At 43.6% G+C, this 25,383-nt stretch overlaps 1 protein-coding gene across 6 annotated transcripts in view; it reads left to right on the forward strand.

Moving 5' to 3' along the window:
• LOC137385236 (zinc finger protein 385D-like) overlaps positions 1–25,383 on the forward strand; it is an 812,282-nt gene that overhangs the window by 669,900 nt on the left and 116,999 nt on the right. For all 6 annotated transcript variants that reach the window (XM_068060224.1, XM_068060229.1, XM_068008611.1 and 3 more), the window contains one exon: positions 22,887–23,049. In XM_068060224.1, coding sequence (XP_067916325.1) covers positions 22,887–23,049 — 163 coding nt within the window. The remainder of the gene's footprint in view (positions 1–22,886; positions 23,050–25,383) is intronic.

Below are 25,383 nucleotides of genomic sequence, written 5' to 3' on the forward strand. Positions count from 1 at the left end.
ACAATCTCCAATTTGTGCTGAGGTAACGGGCAGAATTTATACGTGAGGAACTTGCAGCAGGGGGGACCAACGGCGGGTTAGGAACCCAATTATTGCTGGAATGGGTTTTGCCATGGCTGTTCAACTCTGCCACGGCATTAGCATCCTACCTCCGGGTTTCTCGACCAACCATAGAGTGCGGGTGCAATGACGATTTGCACTTGTCAATAGAAGGATTTCCATTTAAAGGGACCCCAGATTGATTCCTGAGGCTTCAGCAACCATAAGAATGTAAGTGCAATGTGGGAAGGCTCCCCCTGGTTCACTGATTCTTCCCTTGAGGTCCTGCTGTTGGCTGCTGCAGATGAGAGGAAGAGGCCAGCCTTTCAGACCAAACAGGCATGGCTGGAAGTGGCAGACGCAGTAAGCAACAGGAGCATGGCCCTAGAACCTGGATTTTTTTCAAGATGTTCAATAACTTCATCAGGGTAGGAAATGTGACTGGCATCCCACTTACAGGTGGCAACACCACTCTCTAACTTCCCCACCATACTCCTGCACAACACTTCTCAGACCAACAACCCTTGAAGCTCCACTCATTCCTCTCTCTCAAGGTACCTCCTCACATACCAATCTGAACAGCCAACACTGACACTCACCCTCATCTTATTGATATCTCACACCCATCTCCCACAGTCACCCTCCACAAATGTTGTCATTCCATCTTCTCCACACAATCCATTTCTCACGCTCATAACTCTGCTTTATCTCCTTGCAGACGAGAGCGCAGAACTCCAGGCAGAGACACAAAACTGGAGATGGCCTTCCAGTGATAATCACCCTGACCGCTGTGGAGGAGGCAGCCTTGGAGATTGGCAGGGAGTGCATGGCCATTGGCATGGAGAGAGAGGGGTCTCCCAGATACCTGATGAATGAATTAGAAGTCACACTGCCACTTGGCATATAACAATCGGTAATGTTGATTTTCTTTCACCACTAACTGAAATGTGAACATCTGCATAACTGTAACTTTTTATCCTTTTCTCCAAGTCAGTTCTAATTCACGTTTTTCATCTCCTACAGGTCCTACAGTTGTGACATGGGAGCTGAAGCAGCAGGAGGCTGAGGAGTCGTCAGAGGAGGTCATGCAGTCTGAGAGAGCACCGTCACATGACTCATGCACACCCTCCACCAGCTCAGATACACACACATTGGTGGGGACTCCAGGGGAGATAACTAGGTTGTCACATTGTGAGGCGTGCATCATAAGTGAGCAGGGACAGCAGTGGTGAGTCCCTGTCGGAGGGCAGAGAACCCTCCAAGCCCTCTTCAGCTGGACTCAGATGCTGAACCTCAGAGGTCATTCACAAAGAGGACAATTCTGGAACAGCAACAGAAAATGTGTGAGGGTCTGTCAGCATTTCCAGAGGCACTGCACATGATTGGTGAGAGATTGGAAGAGTCCGTCTTAAAAATGAGTTCCATGATGTCACAGGCCTTTGCACTGATGTCCACCTCCATGGAAACAGTGGCCACCTGCGTGGAGCATCTGTTGCCTGCTGTGTCTGAGTGGATCCTGACCCTGACCAATTGGCTGCAGACTCGATCTGCCACGTTAAATAGAATGGAGGAAAGCCTTGACTTGGCCATTAAAGTGCAGCAAAGTGTTCTCCAGCTCTTGGCTAGCAGGGAAGTATGGGTGGGCCATGAGAGGGAAGATGGAGAAATGGTACATGGAAATGGGGACTCTTCCACTTCTCATCTCTTCCCCTCCCCCTCAGTCCCTCACCTCAGTCAGAGCCCACATGCTGCTTCATGCCTTGATGACTAAGTTTTCCCCTGCATAGTTGCAGGACGGGCAGTATTTTGCAGGGCCCTCATGAGCCCCAATTTCCAGAGCACATCTGTGAAGGGATAATGCCTTATCATGAAGGCATTTGATAAGGTGCCGCACAAAAGGTTAATACACAAGGTAAGATCACATGGGGTTAGGGATAATTTATTAGCTTGGATAGAGGATTGGCTAACCAAAAGAAAACAGAGAGTCGGGATGAATGGGTCTTTTTCTAGTTGGCAAGATGAAACTGGTGGGATGCCACAGGGTTCGGTCCTCGGGCCCCAACTATTTACAATCTATATTAATGACTTGGTTACAGGGATAGAAGGTACTATAGCTAAATTTGCAGATGACACTAAAATAGGTGGGATAGTAAGTTGCAATAAAGAAATAAGAAATTTACAAATGGGTATGGATAGGTTAGGTGAATGGGCCAAAATTTGGCAGATGGAGTTTAACGTGGATAAGTGTGAGGTTGTCCACTTTGGTCGGAAGAATAGAAAGGCAAATTATTATCTAAATGGAGAGAAATTTCAGAGTGCTTCAGTGCAGAGGGATCTGGGTGTCCTCATGCATGAATCGCAGAAAACTAGTATGCAGGTACAGCAGGTAATAAGGAAGGCAAATGGAATTTTGGCATTTATTGCTAAAGGAATAGAGTATAAAAGTAGGGAAGTGTTTCTGCAATTGTACAAGGCATTAGTGAGACTGCACCTGGAGTATTGTGTACAGTTTTGGTCCCCTTACTTGAGGAGGGATGTAGTTGCATTGGAGGCAGTTCAGAGGAGGTTCATTAGATTAATTCCAGAGATGAGGGGTTTGTCTCATGAAGAGAGATTGAGCAGTTTAGGCCTTTACTCTTTAGAGTTTAGAAGAATGAGAGGAGATCTAATTGAGGTATATAAGATGATTAAGGGTATTGACAAAGTAGACGTAGAGAAAATGTTTCCTCTTGTGGGGCAATCTAGAATGAGAGTTCATAGTTTTAGGATAAGGGGTAGCAGATTTAAAACAGAGATGAGGAGAAATTACTTCTCTCAAAGGGTCATGAGTCTATGGAATTCACTACCTCAGACTGCGGTGGATCCGGGACATTGAGTAAATTTAAGGAGGAGATAGACAGATTTTTAATTAGTAAAGGGTTGAGGGGTTATGGAGAATGGGCAGGAAAATGGAGTTGAGGCCGAGATGAGATCAGCCATGATCGTATTGAATGGCGGAGCAGGCACGAGGGGCTGAATTGCCTACTCCTGCTCCTAGTTCTTATGTTCTTATGTTATCTCAGCAGTCAGAGCAAGGGAATGAGCAGCCTGCCTCTAGCTCTGCTCAAGCCACAAGGGTAGCACCACATAAGAGTAATAGGAAAAGGAGGAGTAAGACATTTTACTTGCACAATGGTGTCACTGTCTAATAGAAACATAGACAGTAGGAGCAGGTGCAGGCCATTCGGCCCTTCAGGCCTGCTCCGCCATTCAAAAAAGATCATGGCTGATTGACTAATTCAGTACCCTGTTCCCGCTTATTCCCCAAATCCCTTAATCCCTTTGGCATTAAGAAATATATCTATCTCCTTCTTGTATATATTTAATGATTTGGCCTCCACTGCCTTCTGCGGTAGAGAATTCCACAGGTTCCCCACCCTCTGAGTGAACAAATTTCTCCTCATCTCGGTTCTAAATGGCATACCCATATCCTGAGACTGTGACCCCTGGTTCTGGACTCCCCAGCCATCGGGAACATCCTCCCTGCATCTAGCCTGTCTAGTCCTGTTCGAATTTTATAGGTTTCCATGAGATTCCCTCTCATTCTTCTAAACTCTAGTGAATATAGGCCTAGTCGACCCAATCTTTCCTCATACGTCAATCCTGCCATCCCAGGAATCAGCCTAATAAATCTTCTTTGCACTCTCTCCATGACAAGAACATCCTTCCTCAGATAAGGAGACCAAAACTGCACACAATACTCCAGATGTGGTCTCACCAAGGCCCTGTATAACTGCAGTAAGACATCCTTGCTCCTGTACTCAAATCCTCTTGCAATGAAGCCCAACATACTATTCGCCTTCCTAATTGCTTGCTGCACCTGAATGTATTGGATTGCACCTCAATGTAGTGGAAAATGCAAATGAACCTTGCATTTTATTTCAAGTCTCCATTGTCCAGTCATCTCCATTGTAGCCTCCCACCTTCCAAATGAGCATTAGCCTTGAGGAGAAAAGTATGACCAGAAGATGAACTAAGGATTTGAATGAGATGGAGGGATTTTTTGACTGCAGGAATGATTTGTGTTGGGCTGAGGCAGTGAGTTCAGCATTGGAGTTTAATAAGGCTTCACACACTCAGGTTATCTGAACCATGCCTGGATGTGTCTGTTGTGGGCTTCTCTGACAGTGAGATGAGTGACTGCAGGCACCCTGATCATACCTGACCATGGCATTGGTCACCTGGGAGATGCACTTGTGCACAGCAGTTTGTGAAATCCGGCAGATGTCACCAGCAGATCCTGGGAAGGAGCCAGAGCGGATGAAATTCAGGGCTGTGGTGACCTCAATGGCCACTGGCAATGCATGCCCACCTGGCCCTCTTGGAAATAGGTCTTGTTTCAGGAAGCTGCGGATGTCAGCAATGAAAGCCTGAGCCTCCTGAGACATGTCATGAAAGTTGATCCTCTGTCTGTATACACTGTGCTGGGGGTAGCACCTCCTTCGAGCTGGATCTCTGTGTCCATCCCCTCTGTCCTGTGGAGCTTGTGGCTGAGGAGAAGGAGGTGCTGCTCTCGTTGATGTTCATCCTACTGCTCCTCTTGTTCCTCATCAGATGTCCACGGTAGAGCTGCATAAGCTGCTGCCTTGCTGCAGTGAAGGCTGACAGCAGGGAAGTGAAAATCAAGGTGAGTAACGTCCAAGGTAGAAGAAATGATTTCCAAAATGTTGAAAATCACCTCCAAAACAATGAAAGCACACTCTCAGATCACGTCCTGTGAGCAAAAGCCTTTCGCCTAGGCAAAAAAAACAGCTGTCTATTTCAATCTTTGAAGGCTTCCCAGCCTGTCGGTTTCATTGATCATTGACTTTTTGTTGTGCTCACGCCTTGTTGACCCTGGCGCGTTTCACACAGCTCAGGAAACCCATGCACTGACTGTTAAATGCTGGGTTAAAGTCAGAATTTATTATCTCTTAGCATATTTAAATGACAAACCCCACATCTCCACAGGGGTTTCCCACGCACTTCCGATAAAAGTGAGTGGAATCATATCGGTTTTCTGGCTTGCTGGCATTTTGGGGGGAATTAACCCCCCACCCCCGCTCGCAACTGACCCCACTCCCTTTGTCAGTTAAAATTCTGCCCAGTCTGTTGGAAAGGGTCCCACATTTGGCCTGATTGCTACTGGCCTAGGAAGGAGAATATAAGAATAGGCTCCTACTCTTGGCCCTGCTGAAAAGTCTGTGTGCAATGATTTTGGGTGAGGATAGGGTCAATCTTGTTTGTAAGGGCCTTTTATGATTGCCAATAATAAATATTGCATGCAGGAACATTCTAAGTGCTAAAACACTACTACTGAATTACATTTCACCTTTAAAAAGTGCAGCAACTAATGGTATATGTCAGCAATGTTCTAAAATACCACGCACCAGTGTTTAGTTCAGTGAGTTAGGATAGAGCTTAATTATTCATTCAGCATAGCTGAAATAATCAAGCATATGTTGCCATAGAGATTGAACAATGCATTATCTTCAAATCATATTTGACAGTTTCCATTGGTTACTCTTTTCTATCCCCTGTCGGTGCCCCTGTTTATCTAGTATTAACTTTCAACATTGATTATTTATATAACTCCCCTTTTCATTGGTGCAATTAGTTTTCATTTAAAAAATTTTTCAAGTGTGACTGTAGGAACTTTTTAAAGTTTTGCTTGTTCGTTATCTGTCTTTCTTATATTTTGAACTAACAAGTTTGAAGTGATAGTGGGCCAGAAATTGCTAGGATGATAAGGACATATTAACGGCACTTGCCATTATTAATATGTAAAAAATCCAGCAATTTGCAGAGTAAAAGAGATACACTATGAGTACAGATCCTCTCCCAATTTCCTGGACGATTTAATCATTCCATCATTAGACTTGTCAATGTCGATAAAGTCCCCTTTCGCCATGAATGGCAATCATGAAATTGCTGTATTTGCGACATTAATACCAATTATTCCCACTTTAGGGCTGACAATTAATGTCGTAGAGGATCCTGTTCATGACATGATTAAAGGTCCAGACATAAAACAGTGGTAGCCCAGAAAGGGAACAACGAAGGTGAGGAGTCTTACTCCAGCAGGTGGTGAATTGTTCCTCGAGGATTTGTTAAACTTATCTGCCTTGGCATTCTTTTTGGGCCAGTCTTGCTACTTACACTCCCGTTAGTGTCAGAAAGCAATAATTTTCAGGATGTAAAGCTCAGAGGAGAATCACTCATTTAAATGCAAATTAAATAGATTTCTTTCAGAAAATAATTTCAGGTTACAGTTAACGAATAATTTGAGAAATGACATGCAGTAAGTGTAACTTGCTGGGGAAGAAAGAAATTGTCTTCGAATGCATGATTCCCAAAGCTTTCTGCCATTGGGGTTTTCCTTGTGTCTGGATCTGTTGTAGACTAATTGATAGAGAATGAATGCTATGATTAGTTAATGTTATCATTTTATCATGCAACTGCCATGACATTGGAAGACAATCTAGTTGGATCTTGCTCTCTTTTACATTGAGCAAATCCTATGTTTGTATGAAAGCAGTGCAGTGGGCATTCGCACTGAGTGTTCCACTGTTCCTAATCATGATGGATGGAGCCACTGGCTCTATACTTTATAGATCAAGAATGTTTGTACATTTCGCACACTTACCCTACCATTCACCCATTAACTTCTCAAGGACCAATACAGTAATTCAAAGACACAACTGGGTTACAATGTCCTTGATTCTTTTAAATCTTATTCTTACTCTTCCTTTCTGTATTTTTTCTTTATCTCCTAATCCACTCTCTTTCTTCCCCTCGATTTACTTCTCTTTCAGTCTCTACATATTTAGCTTGACTTGAATTCACCTTATTTCTTTCCCTGTCCTTCACTCTGATTCCATATATTTTTCTCACTGGTCAAAGAGATAAGCTATTCAGCATGATGTTCATGAGGTTCCAGAGGTGTCACTGACATTGTTATGCCATTATCAGATCCACTTTCCAGCAATTTGCAGTGCAAATATAGTGTGATCTGAATGGTGAGCATTGAGGTCCTATTAATGCCATTTGCCATGAGATTTACCATTACAGCAATTTCAGGCTCAATGTCCTACAATGTCATAATGTCACCCAAAAACATTTAGATATGATGTCCAATTTTGCTTATTTCGATTGACACCATGCTTGTGTTTACAAACAGATTAAGCAACTTGCAATATTAATTTAAAATACAGTTTTGGAAGCAGAATTAATTTCCCTTTTGAGTACACTTTATTACTATGAGGCATTAGGGCTTTAAACATGGCAGCTGTCCTTGTGTTGCCTGCAGACTGAACACAAAAGAGATTTATTCAGAGCCTCTTAGCACATTTTACTACTTTAACCATGTATCTGGTGCATTGAAATCATGCTGAATCTTCATTTGTACACCTGAGAGGTTTTTAATCAAGCAGTTGTTGATATAATGGGCCCCAATTTTAACACACTCAAAACCCATTCACTTACACAGAGATAAAATCAGGTCCAATGACTCCCATCATAGTTAACCAAACTCTTAATTGTTTACATGGAGTTTAGTTTAACCCCCACTGAATTGTTGCATTATTCTCTTATCATGAAAGCATCACAAGAGACCAGATATAATTGGCTGATACGTTTACTCACATTAAATAGTAAATGCACTTCAAAAGAAAATTAATTGGTTGCAAAGTACTTTTGTGACATCCTGAGGAGATGGCAAGGTGCTATATTAAGAGAATAGGGCTGCAATTCCTTAGGATGTCTACTGCTCTCCCACCGCACCTCCAGCCAAAGACAGGCAGGACCCCCTAGAAAAATGGCAGATTGGGTCTCCGCTGTTTCTGACTTATCCTGTAAGTGGCAAAACATCTGCCAATCCCTTACAAGGAAGGTGTTATGGGGTTGGAGCCCATCACAAAGACCACTAGTCTCACCTCCCTTTTGCCTCTTTCCCATAGCACTGAAATAGGCCTAGCCAAAGTCAAAATCACATCCACTCTGTTACTCTGACCATAATGCTTTATTTCTCCACATCATCCCGGAACTCTCTACAGTGTTGAACAGGGTTGATCACACCATTATCCTCCAATGCCCTGCCTCAGTTAACAAGCTTTGAGGGATTGACTTCACATGATTCCATTACTACCCTTCCAAACATAACCAGTGCATCTCTAGCAATGATTTCTCTTCCCATTCCTATATCATCACCTCTTGAGCACTCTATGCGGGAAATCTTGCTCCAAAGCCTCAGTTGGGACCCAGCATATCTGTCGAGGCCAGTCTCCAGATGGACAGATACGAGACCCAATTCCGTAGCCGGGATCCTTGAAAAAAAGTATTACATTTTATTTTTGCCAGATTTTCCACTGTGTACAGAGAGTGATGGGGATCTGGCAGGGAAGCCTGGCCATCTGCCCCACGTCTCCTCTCCCCCACCTTCGCTGCTGCCCCGGCCTTGCCATAGCAGGTTCCAGAGTTTCTGGCTTCAAAGGGCACCTTCCTCATCTGATTAGATACCCTAGCATTGGCCCAACAAATAAAAGCAAGAAATACTGGAACCACTCAGCAGGTCTGGCAGCATCTGTGGAAAGAGAAGCAGAGTTAACGTTTCGGGTCAGTGACCCTTCTTCAGAACCCCACAAACCCACAAACTCTGGCAGTGTCAGCACGGGGAGAATGCTGATGGTGTGTCCCAAGGAACTTCGGCCCCCATTTTAATTCTAACTGGTTAGAAGCAGAAAATGTTTAAGCAATTTATCAGGCAAGTCAGCTGACAAATTGAACAAAATGCTAACAGGTTTGATATGCCTGCTGCAGCCTCCATCAGTTTATATCCTGTACTGCTGCACATTTGCATAATGTAGGAGGTATTCCAAGCAGAACTTAGTGCAGGAAGCCACTTTTAACAGAGTTTTGTACAAGATTAAACTTCGTGAGTGTGGAGGAAGGCCAACAAGGAAAGTATTGGAATAAGCAAATCTGAAGGTGGTGAATGCATATATGACAGTTTCAGTGGAGCGCTATTTGTGTCAGTGGACAATGTTTTGGAGGTGGTCTTTGTAGTGGAGAGGTTACGCAGTCTAAAATTAAGTATAGGGTCAAACAAGATGCAATGGTTGTTAACAGTCTGGTTGATGCGTAAAGAGTGGCAGGCTGGGTGAGGAAATGGTGGTAAGAGAACAGCATTTGTGGTGAGGACTGAAGACGATGGCCTCAGTTTTCCCAATGAAGCTGGAAGAAGTGTAACATTGAATGTTGCAGATTTGGACTGGATTTAATGGGCCCCCCCAGAGACAGGCTCGGAAGCGGGAGGGCCCATAGAATTGCAGCGGGAAGTTGGGGGGGTGGGGGCAGATGGCCCATCACCTTCCCATTACACCGCAATTATGTCAGGGGTGGGAAAGGCTGACAACGGCCTCCCCACACAGAGGCCAATTGAGGCCCATAAGAGGTCTATAATCAGCTAATTAAGGGCCTCTTTTCGCTGCCACTGGAATTAAGCCAGCACCAAGGGGCCTCTGCCATATGGATAGGTCATCCAGTAAAACAAGGCAACCTTCCAGTGGTCTTGGGGGTTAGGACCTCCTTCCTGGGCAATTTGTGGCCCACAGAAGGCCCCTGGCACTTATCGCCCACAATTCCCCCTCACCCTCATCGCCAGAACCTGCCAGACTGGCCCAGTGACTCCGTCTCACTCACCTTTGGTCTGGGCTGCAGCTGACTCCCATGGCCTGCTCCCATGCCTCCTGCAGTACCTGCAGTGGCCACTGCTCCCGGTGACGCTGCAGATACTACTGAGCTGCGAGCCCTCTGATTGACCGGCAGCTCTTGGAAGTGGAATCCCCGTCCTTAAAGTTAATTGCCCGGGCGACGTTAAATAGAACCGGCGGGGGGGAGGCTACGAATGGCCAAGGCGGTGTTCCCACCACCTTTTTGGCTCAGCGCCAGGTGCCTTGCTGGCTCCACTAAATACAACCTGCAAGTCTCGAAGTAGTACTGGGTGTTATCAGCACACGTGTGTGAATTGAATCCATGCCTGTGGATGAAGTCACTGAGTGGCAGCATGTCTATGAGAACGAGGAGCGTGCCAAGGATAGATCCTCGATGCAGTCCAGAGGTGATGATATAGGGATGGGAAGAGAAGCCGTTGCTAGAGATTGTTATGACTGAGGTGAGAGGAGTGCACTGTTTATTCTAGTTCCACTTCTCCGTAGGTCACAACATATATTTAAATGTTTACCCAGTTACTGATATGGTCAATCATAGACTCTATTTTTATCTCTGAATAAAATACACCAACCAGGTTTCTTTAATATAGAACAATATTATCAGTTTATTATAAAACAAGACTTAGATTTGGGCCAATCAAGGATAGTAGTGGGAAGTTGTGTGTGGAATCAGAGGAGATAGGGGAAGCGTTAAATGAATATTTTTCGTCAGTATTTACAGTAGAGAAAGAAAATGTTGTCGAGGAGAATACTGAGATACAGACTACGAGGCTAGATGGGATTGAGGTTCACAAGGAGGAGGTGTTATCAATTTTGGAAAGTGTGAAAATAGATAAGTCCCCTGGGCCAGATGGGATTTATCCTAGGATTCTCTGGGAAGCCAGGGAGGAGATTGCAGAGCCTTTGTCCTTGATCTTTATGTCGTCATTGTCGACAGGAATAGTGCCAGAAGACTGGAGGATAGCAAATGTTGTCTCCTTGTTCAAGAAGGGGAGTAGAGACAGCCCTGGTAATTATAGACCTGTGAGCCTTACTTCGGTTGTGGGTAAAATGTTGGAAAAGGTTATAAGAGATAGGATTTATAATCATCTTGAAAAGAATAAGTTCATTAGCGATAGTCAGCACGGTTTTGTGAAGGGTAGGTCGTGCCTCACAAACCTTATTGAGTTTTTTGAGAAGGTGACCAAACAGGTGGATGAGGGTAAAGCCATGGATGTGGTGTATATGGATTTCAGTAAGGCATTTGATAAGGTTCCCCATGGTAGGCTATTGCAGAAAATACGGAAGTATGGGATTGAAGGTGATTTAGTGCTTTGGATCGGAAATTGGCGAGCTGAAAGAAGACAGAGGGTGGTGGTTGATGGCAAATGTTCATCCTGGAGTTTAGTTACTAGTGGTGTACCGCAAGGATCTGTTTTGGGGCCACTGCTGTTTGTCATTTTTATAAATGACCTGGATGAGGGTGTAGAAGGGTGGGTTAGTAAATTTGCGGATGACACGAAGGTCAGTGGAGTTGTGGATAGTGCCGAAGGATGTTGTAGGGTACAGAGGGACATAGATAGGCTGCAGAGCTGGGCTGAGAGATGGCAAATGGAGTTTAATGCGGAAAAGTGTGAGGTGATTCACTTTAGAAGGAGTAACAGGAATGCAGAGTACTGGGCTAATGGGAAGATTCTTGGTAGTGTAGATGAGCAGAGAGATCTTGGTGTCCAGGTACATAAATCCCTGGAGGTTGCCACCCAGGTTAAAAGGGCTTTTAAGAAGGCATATGGTGTGTTAGCTTTTATTAGTAGGGGGATCGAGTTTTGGAGCCACGAGGTCATGCTGCAGCTGTACAAAACTCTGGTGCGGCCGCACCTGGAGTATTGCGTGCAGTTCTGGTCACCGCATTATAGGAAGGATGTGGAAGCTTTGGAAAAGGTGCAGAGGAGATTTACTAGGATGTTGCCTGGTATGGAGGAAAGGTCTTACGAGGAAAGGCTGAGGGACTTGAGGTTGTTTTCGTTAGAGAGAAGGAGGAGGAGAGGTGACTTAATAGAGACATATAAGATAATCAGAGGGTTAGATAGGGTGGATAGTGAGAGTCTTTTTCCTCGGATGGTGATGGCAAACACGAGGGGACATAGCTTTAAGTTGAGGGGTGATAGATATAGGACAGATGTGAGAGGTAGTTTCTTTACTCAGAGAGTAGTAGGGGCGTGGAACGCCCTGCCTGCAACAGTAGTAGAATCGCCAACTTTAAGGGCATTTAAGTGGTCATTGGATAGACATATGGATGAAAATGGAATAGTTTAGGTCAGATGGTTTCACAGGTCGGCGCAACATCGAGGGCCGAAGGGCCTGTACTGCGCTGTAATGTTCTATGTTAACCAGTAATGAAGCAAAGCATGATCACACAGAGTGAAATATGGAAGTTTCCTTTTACCTTAACCCCTCACACACACACACACGCACACACACATACCACTTAACTGAGAAAAAGAGATTTTCTCTTTAGAGCTGTTAAAAAAAAAAGACAAAAAAGAATACTTTGGCCAAATACTTGTTAATTTTTGAAGAAAAAAAAAGATATGGAAAGAAGTCAGTTGTTCCTTTTTGGTTTGGTGTCTCAAATACGCATAGACGGCTGTCACTGGGACCTTTCTAGAACAGTTCTTTTCAGGCGACATTGAAGATCAGTTTGGCAGGCTCTCTCGGAGAAATGTGGCAACCGAGGTTTCTGGCAGAGTTTTCAGGAGAAATACAACATCAGTTTCTCTATTTCTTATGTTTGATTCTCAGGAAGTTCTTAAAGAAATGGAAGAAGCTGCTGATGGTGACTGCTCTCTTGGCTGATTTTCTCCAACTGCCTTCAAAATAGTTCACACCCTAACACATATTCCAAAGGGAACCCAAAAACAAAATCTCAAGAGTCAAGCCTCCTGACTCGTATAAATCTTGACCTGTCACTTCTCTGTAAACATCTCCCATTAGTCCGAGGTTCCTGTTGTTTATTTATCTTAACTGGTGACAAGTGGTCTCCAGTAGAGGTTGTTTTTAGCACTCCTTAATTCTTGCACTAAGTGTTTTCAGTCAAGTGTCCCTTCAATGAACTATAAACAACAAAGCAGTGTCCAACTTCTATGAAATCTTCAGCCTTCTCCACAAATCCATCTCCACAACTTTAATATAAGTCCTCAAAAAAAACTGAACAAAAAATATAGAAGCACCATCATAATAATATGCATTGGTTATGTTTGGAAGGGTAATAATGGAATCATGTGAAAGATTGATGAGAATGATTGCCCTTGACATCAAGGCAGCATTTGACCGAGTATGGCATCAAGGAGCCATAGCAAAACTGGAGTCAATGGAAATCAGGGGGAAAACTCTCCACTGGTTAGAATCATACGTAGCACAAAGGAAGTTGGCTGTGGTTGTTGGAGGTCAATCATCTCAGCTCCAGAACATCACTGCAGGATTTTCTCAGGGTAGTGGGGATGTTCGCTGATGATTGTACTATATTCAGAACCATTCGCAACTCCTCAGATACTGAAGTAGTCCATGTAGAAATGCAGCAAGACCTGGACAATATCCAGACTTGGGCTGATAAGTGATAAATAACATTCGCGCCACACAAGTGCCAGGCAATGACCATCTCTAACAAGAGAGAATCTAATCATCTCCCCTTGACATTCAATGGCATGACAATCGCTGAATCTCCCACTATCAACATCCTGGGGGTTAGCATTGACCAGAAACTGAACTGGAGTAGCCATATAAATACCATGGCTACAAAAACAGGTCAGAGGCTAGGAATCCCGCAGCGAGTAACTCACCTCCTGAATCCCCAAAGCCTGTCCACCATCTACAAGGCACAAGTCAGGAGAGTGATGGAATACTCTCCACTTGCCTGGTTAGGTGCAGCTCCAACAACACTCAAAAAGCTTGACACCATCCAGGAAAAGCAACCTGCTTGATTGGCAACCCATTCACAAACTTTCATTCCCTCCACCACCGATGCACAGTGGCAGCTGTGTGTACCATCTACAAGATGTACTGCAGCAACTCACCAAGGCTCCTTAGATGGCACCTTCCAAATCCACGACCTCTACTACCTAGAAGGACAAGGGCAGCAGATACATAGGAACACCACCACCTGCAAGTTCCCCTCCAAGCCAAGCACCATCCCGACTTGGAACTATATTGCCTTCCTTCACTGTCACTGGGTCAAAATCCTTCCAAACAGCACTGTGGGTGTACTTATCCCACATGGACTGCAGCAGTTCAAGAAGGCAGCTCACCACCACCTTCTCATGGGCAATTAAGGATGGGCAATAATCACATCCCATGAACAAATAAAAAAGAAATCCCTCGATGCTCATGAACTGAGGTGGAGCATTGGAGGACAATGGTGTGGTCAACCCTGGTTCAGGATAATGAGGAGGAATAAAGTACTATGGTCTGAGTCACAGAGTGGATGTGATTTTGACTTTGACTAGGTCTATTTTAGTGCTATGGAAAAGGTGCAAAAGATAAAAGTCAGACTGGAGAGATTCAAAAGAATGTTACAAGAGTGATCAGCACAGTTCTGGGAGGCTACAATATATTCAAAGAGCTTGGATGGGAAAAGCAGGTTTGAAATAGGACAGTAATTGTTGAAAAAGAAAGATTCAAGGGTTTTTTTGAGGAAAGATGATAATGGCAGTTTTGAAGGAAAGAGGGCATGGGCCTGAAAAATTGAAATGATTGGCAAGTCAATATCAATGTAAATGAATCAGTACTGGAGGACGGAATTTTATGTCCCCCCCCCCCCACAAGAGCAGGCTTGTGGCGGGAGGGGAGGGGGGCATAAAATAAAGTGGGGACTGGTGGCAGGGAGGGTGGGGGCATACAATTGAGTGTGAGGTGGAAAGGCCATTCTTGATGCCTTTCTGGCCCCACTGCAATTTTACTAGGGTCAGCAGTGGCGGCGAGAATTGACCTGCCCGCCCCAGGCCAATCAAACTCCTTGTGGCCAATTAACTGCCACATAAGGGCCTTCTCCCACCGTCACTGGTAATTTACCAGCAGCTGGTGGGTACCTCAGGCCTCCAGAAGGCCACCAGGTAAAACCTGGCAGCCTCCTTGCAGGCTGGGGGGTGGCCTTTCAGATCGGGCACCCTGTGCCCCACGGAGGCCCCCCCCCCCACCAAGACCCAACCGCCCCCACTGAATTAAAGTCCCCCCCAACAACTGATCTCCCCTTGCCTCGCCGGGGCCCAGCCTATTATCCCCGGTGAGGGCCCAAAATGTACCGGTCTTCCAGAGCCAACATCCATGATCCTGCCATTGACTGAGTGCAGTCCGAGCAGTGGCCACGGCTCCCGGTGGCACCGCTGGGACTGAGAGTTGCCGATCAGCTGATTGGCTGGCAGCTCTTGGAGGCAGGACTTCCTGCCTCAAGGAGGTGGAAGTCCAGCCCAAGTCCAATTAAGGGCCTGGGCAGCGTTAAATCCGGGCGTGGCTCCCCAGGTCCAGCGGAGGTGGACTCGCCACTGTCTTTTGGGCCGGTTCCGGCCAGAGAGTCTTAGGCATACACATAAGCTGTACAATTTCCAATAGTGTGCAACTATTAACAAGAAAATTGAACCCAAAACCTAAAGAACTATAGAGGCTGGAAATCCAAAACAAAAGCAGAAAATATTGGCAACACTCAGCAGGTTAGTCAGCAGCTGTGGCGAGATCAGGCAAGTTAATTGTTCATGACTGGATCCTTTAGGCCAGCGGCGGGCAAGAAAAAAGGTATCCTGCACATACAGCTGCGCACCGCCATGATGACGCAATCTTGAGCCTGGTAGCTCATTATAATATGCAGGGCGGTCTGGCGCTCCCCCCACCCCGGTCATGTGGCAGGGGTGGCCACGCAGCGTCACCGGTTGCTGCGCAGGTGCTGGCGCCATTTTTAAAGGGCTGCTGGTCCTGCATTGACAGATCAAATTTGACCCCATTCACCCCCTCACAACTGCAACAAAAAATAAAGTTTGACTCACTGCCCCCCCCAACTACATCAGAAAAGCCCAGATTACCCCTTTTCCATCCCAACTGTACTAACTGCAGAGTTGACCCTTTTCAACCCCCAACTGACCTAAGTAGAGTTCAACTATTCCCCTGCCCCACCCATTACACTAACCATGCAGAGATCCCCCCTTCCCCACCTCGGTGGCGCCAGCTCTCCGTGGACGGGAAAGTGAAGGCGCGGGAGTGCCGCATCTTGCTCGGAAGATCCAGAAGATCCGGACCTGCCAGTAAGGTTGCTCCAGCTTCCATTTTAATGTATTTAAATAGCTGATTTGAATATTGAAATCCGGGTCCTGCCTCGGAGCGGCGGATGTGCTGCCACAGAGCTTCCCCGTAGCCGGAAAGATCAGCCCCGGCATTCCTGCTATCAGACTCCGTGGCAGGCTGTTGCCGCTTCAATCTTCCAGCTCCTCCCCACCCCGCTATAGAGCCCAACGTCGGAAACGCAACAAAATCCAGCCCCTTATCTGAACTTTTTTAAACAAGAAAATGATGTCAATAAGGGTGTTTGCCCAAAAGATGAAACAGGTAATTTCCACCTTATATAGATCATCTGTGAGACAGCAATTGGAATACTTTGAGCAGTTTTGGGTATCCTATCTTCATGTTAATAAGATAAGCAATTGGATGATTCTGAGACTTAGGACTTTAAATTGTGAAGTGCTATTCACATATTTGAAAGCTTTCATTGGAGAAAAGAACAAAAAGAAATATGGTTGATTTTTCCAATGATAAGACATGGATTTTAGCTTGTGAGTATAAAAGTAGATGTCATGAACACAAAATTAGTAAAGTTCAAGTCAGTTGCGATTGGAATTTATTTTTCCCTCACAATGTATTGGATACATAGAGCAGGCTTCCAGAAGAAGTGATTAATACTGAATTGGAACCAGAGAACCATAGAAAAATTACTGCACAGAAGGAGGCCATTCAGCTTGTCATGTCTGTGCTGGCCAAAAAATCTAGCCACCCAATCTAATCCCACCTTCCAGCAGCAGGCCTGTAGCCTTGCAGGTTACAGCACTTCAGATGCATGTCGAGGTATCTTTTAAATGAGTTGAGGGTTTCTGCCTCCACCACCATTCCTGGCAGTGAATTCCAGACTCTCTGGGTGAAAAAGTTTTTCCCCATGTCCCCTCTAAACCTTAAATCTGTGCCCCCTGGTAACTGACCTCTCTGCCAGGGGAAACAGGTCCTTCCTGTCTACTCTATCAAGGCCCCTCATAATTTTGTGCACCTCAATTAAGTCACCCCTCAGTCCCCGCTGTTCGAAGGAAAGCAACCCTAGCTGATCAAAACTTTCCTCATAGCTGCTACTTTCAAGCCGTGGCAACATTCTTGTAAATCTCCTCTGTACTCTCTCCAGAGCAATTATGTCCTTCCTGTAATGTGGTGACCAGAACTGTACGCAATACTCCAGCTGTGGCCTAACTAGTGTTTTATACTGTTCCAGCATTACATCCCTGCTTTTGTATTCTATACCTCGGTCAATGAAGGAAAGCATTCCATATGTCTTCTTCACCACACTATCTACCTGTCCTGCCACCTTCAGGCACCTGTGGACATGCACTCCAAGGTCTCTCACTTCTTCTACCCCTCTCAATATCCTCCTGTTTATTGTGTATTCCCTCGCTTTGTTTACTCTCCCCAAATGCATTACCTCACACTTCTCTGGATTGAATTCTATTTGTCACTTTTCCACCCACTCAACCAAACCATTGATATCATTCTGGAGTTTACAGCTATCCTCTTCACTATCAACTCCACGGCCAATTTTTGTGTCATCAGCAAATTTCCCAATCATGCTTCCCCCATTTAAGTCCAAATCATTATTATATACCACAAACAGCAAGGTTCTCAGCGCTGAGCCCTGTGGAACAACACTGGAAACTGCCTTCCATTCGCAAAAACATCCGTTGGCTACTATCTTTTGTTTCCTGTCACTGACCCAATTTTGGATCCATCCTGCCACATTCCCCTGTATCCTTTCATTTTTCTGACCAGTCTGCCATGCGGGACCTTGCAAATGCCTTACTAAAATTCATGTAGACTGCACTACAGGTGGTCTGATTAGCAAGTTTGCAGACGACACTAAGATTGGTGGAGTAGCAGATAGTGAAGGGGACTGTCAGAGAATACAGCAGAATATAGATAGATTGGAGAGTTGGGCAGAGAAATGGCAGATGGAGTTCAATCAGGGCAAATGCGAGGTGATGCATTTTGGAAGATCCAATTCAAGAGTGAACTATACAGTAAATGGAAAAGTCCTGGGGAAAATTGATGTACAGAGAGATTTGGGTGTTCAGGTCCATTGTTCCCTGAAGGTGGCAACGCAGGTCAATAGAGTGGTCAAGAAGGCATACGGCATGCTTTCCTTCATCGGACGGGGTATTGAGTACAAGGGTTGGCAGGTCATGTTACAGTTGTATAAGACTTTGGTTCGGCCACATTTGGAATACTGCGTGCAGTTCTGGTCGCCACATTACCAAAAGGATGTAGATGCTTTGGAGAGGGTGCAGAGGAGGTTCACCAGGATGTTGCCTGGTATGGAGGGCGCTAGCTATGAAGAGAGGTTGAGCAGATTAGGATTATTTTCATTAGAAAGACGGAGGTTGAGGGGGGACCTGATTGAGGTGTACAAAATCATGAGAGGTATAGACAGGGTGGATAGCAAGAAGCTTTTTCCCAGAGTGGGGGATTCAATTACTAGGGGTCATGAGTTCAAAGTGAGAGGGGAAAAGTTTAGTGGGGATATGCGTAGAAAGTTCTTTACGCAGAGGGTGGTGGGTGCCTGGAACGCGTTGCCAGCGGAGGTGGTAGACGCGGGCACGATAGCGTCTTTTAAGATGTATCTAGACAGATACATGAATGGGAAGGAAGCAAAGAGATACAGACCCTTAGAAAATAGGCGACATGTTTAGATAGAGGATCTGGATTGGCGCAGGCTTGGAGGGCCGAAGGGCCTGTTCCTGTGCTGTAATTTTCTTTTTTCTCTTTGTTCAATCTTCCTTTGTTACTTCCTCAAAAAATTCAATCAAGTTAGTAAGACATGACCTTCCCTTAACAAATCCATGCTGACTATCCCTGATTAATCCGTATTTTTCTAAGTGGCCGTTTATCCTGTCCCTCAGAATTGAATCTAATAATTTACCCACCACCGAGCTATTTGGCCTATCCCTTGCACCCTTTTAAAACAATGGTATAACATTCACAGACCTTCAATCCTCTGGCACCTGAAGAAATGATCCTCAGCTCATCTGCTATTTCCTCCCTGGATTCCTTGAGCAACCTGAGTAGCAATCTATCCGGCCCTGGTGATTTATCCACTTTCAAGGATGTCAGACCCTCTTGAACTTCCTCTCTCATTATGCTAATCGTATCTAATATTTCACATTCCTCCTATTTTAGTACAGTGTCTGCATCATCCCTCTCCTTTGTGATGACAGAGACAAAAAAACTCATTAAGAACCCTGCCCACATCTTCTGCATCCATGTGTAAGTTCCCTTGTACAACTCTGATAGGCCCTACCCTTTCCTTAGTTATCCTCTTGCTCTTAATGTACTGATAAAACATCTTTGGGTTTACCTTAATTTTACTTGCCAATAATTTTTCATGTCCTCTCTTGGCTTTCCTCATTTCCTTTTTTACCTCACCCCTATACTTTCTATACTCCTCTAGGCTTTCTAAAGTATTAACTTTTTGGGAACACCATAAGTTTTCTTTTTCTGCTTTAATTTACCCTGTCAGCTTCTAGATAACCAGGGGGCTCTAGATTTGGCCATACCATCATTTATCTTTGTGGGGACATGCTTATACTGTGCCTTTAAAATCTTGCTTTTGAATGCCTCCCACTGGTTTGCCACCGATTTTCCTTCAAGTAGCTGTATCCAGTTTACTTTCGCCAAATCACCTCTCAGTTTCGTAAAATTTGCTTTCCCCCAATTTAGAACTTTCACTCCTGTTTTATCTTTATCCTTTTCCATGATTATGCTAAAACTAACTGTATTATGGTCGCTATCGCCAAAATGGTCACCCACTGCTACTTCATCTACTTGCCCATTTTCATTACCGAAGACTAAATCTAGAATTGCTCCCCTCTCGTTGGAATTATCGAACTAACTTCTTCCTGGAAAGAGTTGGATGAAATATCTAGTCAGTAGGCTGGTCTGACAGCAACCAAACTTCAGCAATTTCAACTCACCTCCTGGAGAGATACAGGATTATCAGAAGGAGCCAATATGACTCATCAGCAAGCAACAGGGAACACTGATCTATTTTAGAAATACCTGGATTACTTGGGGGGCTGGATTGAAGTAGGAAAATATAAAGTCATTGGTAAAGGATATTAAACAATGACAATATAAAGTAAATTATATAATTCTACAGGATGTGACACCTGAGAGAGATTGAGGGTGCAGATGGATAAATTACTGAAATCATCAGCACTGTGTGCAGCAGCAGTAAAGAGAAGTAGATAGGAATCTAGGTTGTATAGCCAGAGGAAAAGGAAGCAATTTTGAGTTTGTATAGAGCTCTGATCGGCCCCACCCCCGAAGTATTATGTACATTTCTAGTCACTGTATCATGAAAAGGACAACCAGGCATTGGAGACGGTGCAGTGAGGGGAACAAGATTGGTAGCTGGGATTAGGACTCTGAATAATGATGAGAAATTGCAGATGTCTACACTGGAGCAGAGAAAGTTAGGAGTGATATTATTGAAGTATTCAAGATTCCAAAGAGCACTGACAGGATAAACATTAATATGCAGGTGAATTTCCTGCCTCCCTTTTGTTCAGGCACTGGATAGGTTCTGCAAGCACCTGTCCAATCCGAACTATGTTGAAATTTGTGTGGTGAGCCATTAGAATAGCAGAGCCTTGCCTTGTGTTAGGAAATGAGAATGGAAACAGGAACACAACTGTGAGACTGGCTACAGCCTCAGGGTCTCCTGGATGTTGAAGGAAAACAGCAGCCAAAGGTTTTTAGGCCCGCAAGTCCAGGAGATGCTCCAAGGGCAGTAGGCCTACATTCTAATAAATAGCTTCTCCTATTAATGACGCAACAAATCCACTGCTTTTTAGATAGTGCTACAAAGACTAATACAACTGGAGAATTCATAAATTGGATATAAGTAAATGTTATTAAATAGAGAGTTTAGAGAGGGTGCTATGCAGATTCAATTAGATACTGCCTGATGCATGGAAATACAAATAACAAAAAATATTTGAAAAATTGGTGTTTTTTTCATTAGAACACGCAGTTTACAGAGTGATATGATAGAAATATTGAAAATTATGAAAAAATGGGACATGGTTGATGAATGCAGACTGTTTCCAGTCTAATATGAGGGGTCTAGAATGAGGCATCATAGATACAAGACAAAAGTTAAGAGACGTAGAACAGAGAGCACTGAAAGTTGTGAGGCTGTGGAATTCATTTCCAGGCTTAATAATTGAGACAGAAACTATGTCAACATTCAAGGTTAGATTGGATAGGTGGTTGACGGAAAAGAGGACAAAGGGTTATAGGAACAGGGCAATAAATGTGATTCGGACTTTTTGGTCACATAGAGGGTAAAGTACGATTATGTGGATTGGTTAGTGTTTTCCATGTTGCAACTTCTATGTAAACATATCTTCATGAATGCAGTGAAGACTGTCCCCTTTAATTACAACATATTAGTTTGAAATAAGTGTTACATTACCAAATCTTATCACTAGCAAGAAACTCAAAAAAGGTAACATTTATAAAATGTTAAGTTTTATGAAAGAGATGAGAAGAAAAGTTCTAAGATTAACTTTAACGGGCATTTTGAATTCCAGCATATTACAGTGAATACAATTTTTCTCTTGTGCTCCAGCTTGCCATGAAACAGATGTCCACAGGAAAATTCAAACCATCAAAATTTGCATATTGCACAATTTAATTCAAACTGGAGTCCTCAATTCAGCTAGAAGTCCATTTAATAATGATTAACTTTGACAAATAATCAGCAAGATTTTCCATGAATGTTATTCAATTATAGTCAAAAAAATGAGGGTGGATTTTAACTTTCACTGCCGAATGGTTAACACGTGGTAATGGATGGGCCACTTGTTATACTTACCACCTGGTTTAACATTATGTCATTTGTCCAGCCCAAAACACAGAATCCTGCCCTGTTTCCAAAATGATAGGATTCTTTCACTACCATTTTTTAAAATTTGATTAGTTATGCCAGAAGAGATGTTTTATGTCTCGAAGCAAGTTTCTATTTGAGCCATTGATATAAAAGCACACAACCCCAATATGCATCACTGGACACAAGTAATTCAAGTAAATTGCTACAGGCTGCAGCTCATGTCCTTATGTAGTTAAGCATTAGTATGCCTAGGTCTGTTATGGACAAATCGAATTACAAATAATATTTTTGTCTGTGTTTTAATCTACAACGTATAACAGGATTCTATGCTAGATGATGCTTATTAGGGTTTATTATATAGCAGGTGCTGTCTGTAAGACTATCTTAAACTTGAGATATGAATTCTGGCCAGATATGATTACAACCAGAACTATATCTCCTTCCTCAGCTGCTATCATAAATCGGCTTATGCAACTATCTTATGGGAGCCAAAGCTCTGTGGCGCCTTGTATATCTCAATTTGGATAACAAAAAGCACATTTAACACCATTTTGTTACCCGAAGGCATGTCAGCCTATATATTTCATAATTTATAGTGCTAGCTCGTGATGTCTCTCTTGATGTTTCATGTCATTTATTTTTCTTGTATTAGTCAACATGCATGTGCTTATGTTCAGTGTTCCTTTTGTTTTTTTTCTGATAACCACTAACACTGTCTAAAAAGTTCTTTCAATAAGGGCACCTGTTGTCAGTTAACTGAGGTGTGTAAGTGATTTTGTTTTGAACTATTGTCATTACATTTTTGCTTAAAATTGTGGACATTAGGAATTATGGAATGTGGTGCCCATTATTGAAAGTTGTTCTGTATTTTCACCAATACAGAGGATGACAGTTAAGAAATGAGCCTGATTGCATGGTTCATTTGTTCTCCTTTGTAGAGCCAAGCCGGGGCACACTACAAAGGCACTAAACATGCCAAGAAGCTCAAAGCACTCGAAGCCATGAAAAATAAGCAGAAAACTGTTACTACCAAGGACAGCGTAAAGACCACCTTCACTTCCATCACTACCACCACCATCACTGCCAGCTCTGACAAAGCAGGTTAACAGATATCTTTGTTCTTTTTCATTTCTGTGCCTTTTGTCTTTGATTGCTTAGGCTGGGCAAAAAAGATATGTATCTATTTTTGTTATAGGTGCGACTATTGAATGTTTGATCGATCTATTATCTGTTTAAAATCCATCTGTTGTTTTCACTTCCCAGTATTTTCTCTGGCTTTTAGTGGGATGTGGTGATTTCTTGTTGATACTATTGGGGCTCAGTAATTTTACTGCCCTGCTTGTACCTAAAATTCTTGTATAAATGCTAACTTAGTGGATGTTGTTTTTTGTGGGCACCAACTTTTTATGATGTGTTTGCAATGGGCATAAGGTCTCCCAACATGGTAAGTGCTTGTTCTTTTTTAAATAGTTTTTTTTGTCTAACCAATTGGTATCAGACGCCCACTTGGAGTCCAAGCCCACTCAATCATGTCTGATGTGACAAAACCTGGGAACTGCAAGCAATATTCAATGTGGGCACTGGGTATAATTACCTCCAGGAGGTAATTCCTAGGTCAAATTGTTTTTAATAAAGTTCAAAACTCAATACAGGTAAGCCAAATATAAAATATTCTATTACATTTTCTTAGCTTAGAAGTGACTATTTTTGATATTAATATATGAACACAATGTAAGTGGGCTAATGTCCCCATTAAAACAGTTATCAAAGGAATGCCTTAAATTTGTGTTAAGCTTTCATATTCTATATTCATGAAGAGCAATTTATAGACTTATATTGGCTATGCCACAATGCAGTTTTCAAAGGTATTATGTTGTTTTTTGAGCTAAGTGTTCTCGGGATGGGTAATAAATGCTGGCCGAGCCAACGACGCCCAAATCCCATGAATGAATAAAAAAAAATTCAAGCATTGCAAACCTTTGGAGAATCGAAGATGGTATCAACAAATAGTAACTATTGTTTGAAATCAATTTGTCTTCATAGGCCAATACTTGGCCCAATAGAGTTCTTTGCATTACGATAAACGTACATTGGGAGAGAGAACACAACAACTTCAAAACCATCATTACCCCCGATCCCTTGCCGAATCCCTCCTAATTACAAAGGGATCTTTGATGTTAGTGATGGTGAAGTCCATGCCCAGATCATTTCAGCAGGAAGAGGAAGTTAAAATGGGCATATGAAGGGAAAGGCATTAATCATTATCTTATTAGAAAATGACAGGGAAAATATCAAAAGGCATATATGAAAAGGATAATATTAGATGCATAAATCTAACATATCAAGATGTTTCAGTAAGAACAGAGAAGATGGTAAAAGAGGGGGGGGTGTGGCATTGTTAATCAAGGAGAGTATTACAGCGACAGAAAGGACGTTTGAGGACTCGTCTACTGAGGTAGTATGGGCCGAGGTTAGAAACAGGAGAGGTGAGGTCACCCTGTTGGGAGTCTTTTATAGACCTCCAAATAGTTCCAGAGATGTAGAGGAAAGGATAGCGAAGATGATTCTCGACAGGGGCAAGAGTAACAGGGTAGTTGTTATGGGGGACTTTAACTTTCCAAATATCTACTGGAAATACTATAGTTCGAGTACTTTAGATGGGTCAGTTTTTGTCCAGTGTGTGCAGGAGGGTTTTCTGACACTGTATGTAGACAGGCCAACCAGGGGCGATGCCACATTGGATTTGGTACTGGGTAATGAACCCGGCCAGGTGTTAGATTTAGATGTAGGTGAGCACTTTGGTGATAGTGATCACAATTCGGTTAGGTTTACCTTAGCGATGGGCAGGGACAGGTATATTCCGCAGGGCAAGAATTATAGCTGGGGGAAAGGAAATTATGACGCGATTAGGCAAGATTTAGGATGCGGAGGATGGGGAAGGAAACTGCAGGGGATGGGAACAATCGAAATGTGGAGCTTATTCAAAGAGCAGCTACTGCGTGTCCTTGATAAGTATGTACCTGTGAGGCAGGGAGGAAGTTGTCGAGCGAGGGAGCCGTGGTTTACTAAAGAAGTTGAAGCGCTTGTCAAGAGGAAGAAGAAGGCTTATGTTAGGATGAGACGTGAAGGCTCAGTTAGGGCGCTTGAGAGTTACAAGCTAGCCAGGAAGGATCTAAAGGGAAAGCTAAGAAGAGCAAGGAGAGGACACGAGAAGTCATTGGCGGATAGGATCAGGGAAAGCCCTAAGGCTTTCTATCGGTATATCAGGAATAAAAGAATGACTAGAGTTAGATTAGGGCCAATCAAGGATAGTAGTGGGAAGTTGTGTGTGGAATCAGAGGAGATAGGGGAAGTGTTAAATTAATATTTTGCGTCAGTATTTACAGTAGAGAAAGAAAATGTTGTCGAGGAGAATACTGAGATTCAGGCTACTAG

Source organism: Heterodontus francisci, chromosome 2 (assembly GCF_036365525.1).
Source record: "Heterodontus francisci isolate sHetFra1 chromosome 2, sHetFra1.hap1, whole genome shotgun sequence".
In the NCBI taxonomy this organism is placed as follows: domain Eukaryota; kingdom Metazoa; phylum Chordata; class Chondrichthyes; order Heterodontiformes; family Heterodontidae; genus Heterodontus; species Heterodontus francisci.